An 8,634-nucleotide genomic window follows, 5' to 3' on the forward strand; every position below is an offset into this window, starting at 1 on the left:
AATAGTAATTATCTCTCCTATAATTTAAACTCCTAATTTCAGGATAGCTACTAAATCACAAAATTATTCGTGGAGTAATTTATCTAAAAGGAGTAATATTTTGTATTGGATGAGTATTTTTGGGTTCTAAAGATTAGTTCATTAGAATTTGAAAAATACTTGTGGAGTAATTTGCAACAGCTTGATTAGCCACCGAAAACAATGAGTGATTTGCAAACAAAGGAGTAATTTTATGTGTGTTTTGTTTGCCCGTAGGATTTAATTAGTCATCTACTTTTCTAATAAAGCAAACGGGAACAATTACTCCATGTTCTGAAAAAGGAGTAATTAGTCATAGAAAATGGAGTAATTTCTATGCTCTTCTTTTTCCCGTAGGGAATAAGGAATAGTTTCCCATAACATGGAGTAATTTGACAAGATTTTATTAAATGGTAATTGACATGTGTTTATTATTTATACTAAAAACATTCGAAATAACATGTGGCACGAAGCTGATCACACAAATATATTAAACATTTTACAATTGAATTTGTGCTTATATTACAAAGAGCATTTGAACAAACATGTGACATACAAGCTGATCATAAAAAGCACGATGTGGCTGCTCGCCTGCCCACTATTTCTTCATGTGCCAAAGCACGATGTTGCTAGATTCTTGTATAAAGCATCCATCTGCTGGAAATTACTCCTGTAACATGGAAATTACTTGTGTACTATTGAAAAAAAAATACTCCAACCATGAACCATAAACCAAGCTTACAAAAGAATTACTCCTGTATGCACAACTTTTATATTAAAAAGAAGTATTGGATCTCAGATATCCAGCTATCGGTCTTGCTGTCAAACATCAAACCATAAGAATAATATATCCTGTCTTGGGTGATGATGCACTTGCAGTAATGGTACAACGAAAAGGATAGTTCAACAGGAAACCAACCGATAACGAAGCCGTAATTGCCAAATTACCATGACCTGCTGCTGGATGCAAGTATGCATTTAGGATCAGATTGATCATTGTCTCTTACAGTCAACCTGGAAATAATTTTAGTTCAACTAGAATCATGCCTATGGTTTAACATGCATCTCAACATGTATCTCGAACTGCTAAATCCTAATCGGTTCAGTTCAATACCTATTTAATAAGACAGAATCTGCGAGCCATGTGGACTTGCCTCGGCGACGGAGGTATGTGCTGAGAACCAGGTTCTACCTATTCAGTCCAACACCATATTGACATATTGTAGCAACTGAAATAAATTTGTTCCTATCAGTTCAGTTGGTGAAAGAATACTGTGTAGTTCACAACCAGCATCTCATCTAGCTGCAACTCCAAGCTTCCATTCGCATCATCAAATGCCTCCAATCATGCCATTCCCCCAGCAGTGTTTTAGGCAGCAGTAAATTTTCAATCCGTTGGATAAAATGGGAGTATAGATGTCAACAGGAGAGTCTGAAAGGGATATATGAGCAAGAAAATGATCAAATAGGAGCCATGTTGCTCTGTTTTCTGAGAGTGTGTTGACGCAAAAAATCGGGCGGTGGTCCTGAATCCTGCGTCGAGCACATGATCCGGGAGAATCTGCTTAGCTCCTGTTCGGGTTATCGCCCTGGTACGGTTCGCGCGGCATGTCAGTCAATCTGACCTGTTGATTGACAATGAAGGAAATATATCAAATTAGAGATTCGATCGGCTGAAGTTCCGATCTATTCCAAAAGTTATATCAGCGGATTGGCCGATTTGATATAAAGATGACCGGAAAAGAGACTACTAAAGTAACTTAAACAATGCTACAGAAACAACACCTGAAACAGATCTAATCGGTTGTATGATAATAAATGGTGTACAGATATAGGCGACAGTTCGTGCCTCAAGCTGTATAACTGGTGATAAAAACTAAAATAACAGGTAAAACCTATAATTCTAGCAAATATCGATAACTGGTGAATAAATCTAAACAAAACAACAGCGATGTGCTCGAAGTTAAAGTTTAGATGTTACTCGAAACGCGGAACTTACAAATTCGTCGTATGCAGCCCTACCAACTCGCACGAACTCGTGAAAAGAAAAGGGTTTGGCGAAGTCGCCGACTTGAACGTAAAGTTGTGTGAAAAAGTAGATTTGTATTGATGATTGTTTATTGTTTTACAAGCCTCACGAGGCACCTATTTATACTCTGTTATAACTCGTTTTCTAACCGACTACAATTTTATCTCTTATATTTACATACGGATACAACTCGCATCGGAGTCGAACACCAATCAATCCTCTATGGGCCAACCCTGTCTTTATCTTATTACCGCCTTGGCCCATTCAGGCCCATATCGGCCGAGCTGGCTTCCAATCGGCCAGTCCCCATCGACCTCATCGGCTAATCGGCCGAAACACTGTAGCTTTATCGGTCGATTTCCCTAGCCACAGCCTCTTGTTTAACGGCGTCGGCTATTTTCTTCTCCTCTTAACGCCGACCCTGACACGTGTCAAAAATCGGCATCACTAGAGTGCATACTCCTTGCCAAGCAGTATATACTACTCTTTTCTGACATGTAGCATATGCATTGAATTTTACGAATAGCAGTATATACTTCTCAAATGAAAATTAGTACCTCACACGACTGGGAATACCTGCATCTCGTCTGTCAACAAATTGACATTGGGGATGAATGCACAATGAACTGCATCTCGTCGCCGTCGTGCCCATCGTCCACCAGGCACCAAAAAGGGCGTCTCAGCCACGTGAATGGGCGTCACCAGATGCTGCTGTGGCTGCTCGTTACCGCGTTGATGAGACCAGTGCCAGCGAGTCATCGGGGACTTGTTACATGCACCGGGACAAATGAGCTTAGTGTGCGGAATTTTGTCGAGCAAGTTACCTACATGTAGGCACCTTTTGGAAGCAAGGGGAGTAAAACTCAGAGATGGAAAACCCCCACTAAGAACTAAGGTAATAATTAAAATTATATCCCATGGATTACCTACCTGGTGAAAAGTTCAGGATTCCAGAAGGATTGGAGTTTCCAAATTAGACCGTAAAGTGTGGCCAGCATGAACATATCGGAGGTCTCCACGGATTGCAAGAAACCATTAATCATGAAAGACCCTCCCATACAACGAAGACTGCGGCAACTTCACTGCAACAGGCCCGCTCGTTGCCGCTTGCCGGACGCCTGGGCACGAAGGCGACGGCCTCGTGCGGGGGTGGATGGCCTGTCTCAGGGGCTTGCGCATCTGGCCCGAGAAATCCAGCCGCGCAGGAGGCTGGAGGGGGCCAGCGGCTCTAGTACCAGGCGCACGCAGTTGTGCTGCCGAGGAGACAACTGCGGTGCAGCACAACGCCGATGGCTCAGATTCCCGCTGAACCTCGAGGAAGTCGAGGTCCGCCGTATCCGATCTCATGGCTCGGACCGACACTCCCCCACGGCCAGGTCGCCGTAGCTGCCGACCGAGACATTGAGTCCACCGCAGACGAGCTGCACCGGCCAAGGAAGACCACCGCCCCCTGGACGACGGCGCCCACGATGACTACCGCCGCCGGGAAGTGCCGGCCGCAGATCTGCTCCCCCAGGTTGGGTTTGACGCTCGGGCACGGACCGTACGTGAGCAGCCGTCGCCATGCCTGGAGCCTGGACAAGCCATCGCTTGGGCCTTGCCATCCATGCCTAGCGTACGTCCGCCGGACCGCCGCAACGCCCGTGGCTGCATCGCCCGTCGCCGGGATCCAATTAATGGTATTGAAGCGGCACGGGTGGGGATTTTTATATCTGGAGTGCTGATTTGCGGGGAGCAAGGGCATGTTTGGTTTCAATTGCTTATTGTAGTTGCTTATTTTTAGCTCTAGGTGTTTGGTTTGGGTTGCTTATCTGATTGCTATTGACATATTTACCCCTGCTATCCCATTTTCCTCTACCCCTAATAATTACCCAGCTCCTATGGGGACCGAGCGGGGCGCGAGCGGCGGGCGGCCGGCGGCGGCGGCGAGGCGCGAGCGGCGGGCCGCGGCGGGGCTCGAGCGGCGCGCGGCGCGGAGGCGGACGGCGGGCGGGCGGGAGCGGCGGCGGCGGGCGGGAGTGGCAGCGGGCGGCGTCCGGCAGTGGTGGGCGACGCGGAGGCGAGCGGCGAGCGGGCGGTGGCGGGCGGAAGCGGCGGTGGGCCTGAGTGGTGACGGGAGAGAGGAGAGAGAAAGGGGAGAGAGGAGAGAGAATGAGGGTAGGAGGTGTAAAGTGCCCCATAAGCAACCATAAGCAACCCAAGAGTTGCTTATTTGCTTATGCATAAGCAACTTATAAGCAAGTCTATAAGTAAGAGTGATTGGTTCATAAGCAACTTATTTGCTTATTTTTAAGTTGCTTATGCATAAGCAACTCAAACCAAACAGGCCCTAATTTGATACTGATTTTACGTTTCGTCTAATGTATATTTACGGATTATAGTTAAATGAATTGAGTTACCAATATATTTGGATTGGACATAGCTTAAACCGTAAAACTTCCTTAACAAGAATTCCATGAATTTTATAAGAGAGAGAAACTAGATGGTAGATAGCTGTAACCAAAGTTATGCTTTAGAGGTTAAAACCTTTTCCTTCGATAGAGGAGCAACAATCAACAAAAAATATACAGCAGATATATTTCTTTCAAAAGACAGATGTACACTGATTCGTATACATGTAGAAATCCTTTAGTTAAGAACTAATATACAGTATTAAACTCCACCATTCTTAATATGAAACAACATATCATTGAACAAAAAATTGATAACGTCAAGTTACGTATATGTGTAACGATTAATGAACAATGTATGGTATCGATCCCTACTCTTTTTCAGCATCTGTACGTCCAGCCACTCAGTCAACACCCCTCTTATTGTCCAGCATTACGTTTCAGTAAGGTCTTCGATCCCTTGTAAATTATTGCATTCATGACGGTGCCTTATCTTCCTGCCTTCCTCTCCCCCTCTAACCTATATCAGTCGAATGGTTGCACTTGCACTTCTTGGTCAGGGACCAAAGCCAGCCGCCCCTGCCGTGTGCACCTCAAAGTTAGGCATCAGGTGAGCAGAAGCAGCCGCCCTGTTGTTAGGAGCCGCCTGGTTGTAGCCGATTAGCGCCGCCGGGCTGTAGAAATCTACAATGCCTGCTTCCTTTAGCATGCTGTTGCTACCGCCATTGCCGCCGTCATGGTGGTGGTGGTGGTGATCAGTGGCCGCGCTGGCCGCGAGGGGGACGACGTCCTTGGCCGTCGCCGACCCGCTGCCGCACTGCCTCGGCTGCGTCTGGTAGAACACCTTGGACACGACGAGCTCGCCGTCCTTCTCCTCCTCGTCGGAGCCCAGGTGGTACTGGTGCATCACCCAGTTGGTCTTCTCCGGCTTGCGCTGCTTCCCGTAGTTGGTGTAGAGGACCAGGATCTTCTTGTAGCCCTTGAGCTTGCCGTGGGTGAACACCGGCCGGGTCTTGCCCGTCTTGTGCCACCGCGTCTCGCCGCCCTGCTCGTCGGTGTGAACCTTCCGCCGCTTCCGCGTGCCGGTCGTGTATGCCTTCGACGGGCGGTGGAAGAAGTGTCGGATGAGGCCGTCCTTGCCGACACCTGAAATTGATCAAGACACGTGCCTCAAATGTGTCAGACGAAACTGAAAATATATAACTGTTTAATTCATAGCTATGTTAGAGGACAAGTTATGGTTTCACGTGTTCTGTGTTCAACAAAAATACATATTTTTCTTATAAACATGTTATCAACCTATTACAATTTGTCTAAAAATAAAAAGTAAAGCTTTCTGTTTCAATGCAATATTTGGCGAAAGTAGTTTGTGAATTTCGCAAAATAAAAGTACAAAAATGGATGCTTAGTGCCGAGTAAATTGCATCAGTGGTCCATACAAGTTTGCAAGGTTGGTGCAAAGAAGGTTAAAAACTTTGAAAGCATATTCATGTCCATATAAGGTTTGTGATTGTGGTTTTTTCTTTCAATGATGTACGCAGAGGAGGAAATGATATAAACAAATCGCCACCTCAATGCCATATCAGGGATTAATCCACGTAAATCACGCGTCAGATGAGGAATAAAACATCTTTAAAACTATTTGAGGCGCATGTTCAAATTCAGGGCCAGATAGTAATTTTTATTGCAAAAGGAAATACAGCCTCTACTGAAATTTAATTAGACTTGTTACTTGTTAAGTTTCTTGCTTGCACGATAAAGTAGTGCCTTTGGGGAAGTAATCTTCGAAAGCAAAAGGGAAAATCATCGTGATTAGCTAGATTGCATTATCCACTACTTATTATATCATATATACCTGAAATCAAAAAAAATCTAAAGATAAAGGAGGAAATAGTTCATGTGCATCATAAGTCCTTTCAAAGGTTATACTTCCTTGATCTGATGTTGCGTGCAGCCTGCATGACGTAGACCTTTGATGGAACTGCGTTGTCTACCTATCATTTTCAGGTACAACTAAACTATATGCCAAGTAGGACAAGCGGTTACTTCAAAGGCACCCTTTATCGATATTTATACGGTACCAAGCTCAAAAGCAAATAACTAGTTGCATATGGATGCATGAAGAGCTAGTCTTGTGGTACTAGTACACAGAAATAAACAGACAATATAATACACTTGTAATTTTACATAATATAACGTGAGTGTGCAGACAGCATACTAAATTTCTATCCATGATTGATTAAGCAAGGCCACCCAATTGAAAACGACTAAAACAGGAAAACTTAATCTTTTGCTAATACCAAAATATATAAGGATTTATCCATAGAAATCAATAAAGAAGAATTTTAAAAGAACAATTATTCTACAAGCCTTCTCAAATTAAAGGCTCATCAGCTTGATCTCAAGGTTCTTCCGTGACGGATCTATCTATCTTCCTTCCTGGACAGGTCCAAATCTCAAAGAGGTCGGCCGTTTGCTAACGCTTTGCGAATTGTGATGGCTGGTGTAATGCAAAAGCAAGTTTGTACGCAAGCATGCAGCTAAGGAGCAGTGTAAAACGTGGATCATCATCCACGGCACTTACCAGGAAGCCTCTCCGGGTGTGTGTAGCAGATGCCGTTCTCGCCCTCGATGGTGGGGATGAAGTCGTCGATGAGCGGGTGGAGCTTCCGGGCGTCCGGCCTCGCCTTCCCCTCCAGGTGCTCCAGCAGCTCCTGGTCCGTCGGATCGAACTTCACGCCGGCCGGCAGCCCCGGCAGGTCCTGGATCGTCGCCGCCGCCTGCAGCTGATGGGTTGATCGATCGATTCAAGCACTTGTGTTAATGATTAACTACGCAGCTCACTGCTATTAACGGTTGTCATATGCATGCTCAGATATAGCATATATAGGTAGCTAGCATATATATAGATCTATATGTGGCAATCAGTCTAGAAGAATGAACAAAATTGTGGTTTGCAAAGAGCATGCTGCATGCATTACTACCTGCTCATACTGCGCGCGGTGGCCGCAGGAGGGGCAGGTCCTGATGAGGTTGACGTGCGACGACGCCTGCTGCTGCTTCTTGGCGGCGGCGACGGCGGCGGCGGTGACCAGGTTGTTCTCCACGGCGCGCACGTCGTTGAAGCTGTTGCACCATGTCATGGTCGTCGATCGACGACGACGAGACGATCGATCTCGCCCTCTCTCCCCCCGGCCCCTCTCTCACCACCTTCGATCCCTCCTCTTCTAGTTTCACAAGGGAGTACGTGACGAGAGAAGTAGAGAGTGAGAGAGGAGAGAGAGGGAGATCGAAAGCCTCTCCTTGTCCGGTGCCGGCCCTGGCTTTTGCTCTCAGCTCGCCCCCATATGAGGCAACGATAAGGCTGATCCCCGGGGGAATGACAGGCCGCGCAAAAGAAGGGAGTGGCCGGGGCGAGGGAGGGAGGGAACAAAGCGCCCGGGGAGAGAACAAAGAGAAAAAGAGGGCAGGAGGAAGCTTGTCCCTGTTAAAAGCTACCGGCCGCCAGGCACCAGCAGCCACCACACCGGGAGATCGATCGATCCCCTAGCCTGCCTGCTGCTCGCGCGATCGGCCTGTGGTATGTGCTCGCTGCGCCCGGTCGCTCGCTTGGTGCCGCTAGCTAGCTCCTCTCTCTCGCTGTCTGTCTGGTACAGGGGAATAGAATCCTCACCAACTTTTTTGGTTGTTGCTTCCCAAGAAGATCGCCACGTACGAGCGGGCGAACTCGAGCTCGCCACGGCCGGGGAAATTGATTCAACACAGCTATAAAGATAACAAAAGAAATCGGCAGCTGCCTAGAGATCGATCGCTGGACATGACAGAAAGGTGAAGGCTGCTAGCTGAGAGATGAGATGAGACGAGCTGATCGAGCAGCGCAGGCGAGACCAGTAGGGTTGTTAGCCGATGGACCGAGGGAGTCGTTGCTGTAGCTACGGATCCATGTGTCGTCGATGCGTGTGCGCGAACACGTTTAGGGGAGGAGGCGAGGCGGCGGCAGGGGGATGGACCAAATGATGGGTGGTTGCTTGGCCCTCAAGTCTGGGCATGCAAGCCGTATACGTGAGCCGGAAACCAGGCCAGGCGGCGGGTGCCGCGCCGGGTTCTCTGCGCCAGCGGCCGTCGCGAATTGCTGCGTGCACATCGACGGGGATGGTGTGTGCGCTACACCCTCTCTGACTCCCTCTCTGGCTGACG

General features: G+C 47.4%; 1 protein-coding gene and 1 long non-coding RNA gene across 3 annotated transcripts; both read right to left on the reverse strand.

The window, feature by feature from the left end:
• Positions 1–2,013: 2,013 nt before the first annotated feature.
• On the reverse strand, positions 2,014–3,894 carry LOC117858312 (uncharacterized). Of its 2 annotated transcripts, none has more exons than XR_004640947.2 (3): positions 2,978–3,894; positions 2,624–2,885; positions 2,014–2,468 (listed from the first exon to the last, which is right to left on the reverse strand). It is a non-coding gene; the product is annotated as an uncharacterized lncRNA (long non-coding RNA). The 2 variants fall into 2 exon arrangements; XR_004640946.2 differs by having other exon boundaries at positions 2,605–2,885; positions 2,978–3,893.
• Positions 3,895–4,599: 705 nt separating this feature from the next.
• On the reverse strand, positions 4,600–8,416 carry LOC117854720 (NAC domain-containing protein 73). The gene is made up of 3 exons (XM_034736945.1): positions 7,422–8,416; positions 7,022–7,223; positions 4,600–5,583 (listed from the first exon to the last, which is right to left on the reverse strand). Exons 1-3 carry the CDS (start codon positions 7,578–7,580, stop codon positions 4,994–4,996), a joined length of 951 nt encoding a protein of 316 aa, XP_034592836.1. The 5' UTR covers positions 7,581–8,416; the 3' UTR covers positions 4,600–4,993.
• Positions 8,417–8,634: the final 218 nt, after the last annotated feature.

Source organism: Setaria viridis, chromosome 5 (genome assembly GCF_005286985.2).
Source record: "Setaria viridis chromosome 5, Setaria_viridis_v4.0, whole genome shotgun sequence".
Taxonomy (NCBI): domain Eukaryota; kingdom Viridiplantae; phylum Streptophyta; class Magnoliopsida; order Poales; family Poaceae; genus Setaria; species Setaria viridis.

Coding starts and splice junctions, on each gene's coding strand:
- LOC117854720 (XM_034736945.1), bottom strand. CDS start 7,580: ATGACATGGTGCAACAGCTTCAACGACGTGCGCGCCGTGGAGAACAAC. Junction 7,224..7,421: donor ACCGCGCGCAGTATGAGCAG/GTAGTAATGCAT, acceptor TCAACCCATCAG/CTGCAGGCGGCGGCGACGAT. Junction 5,584..7,021: donor ACACCCGGAGAGGCTTCCTG/GTAAGTGCCGTG, acceptor GATCAATTTCAG/GTGTCGGCAAGGACGGCCTC.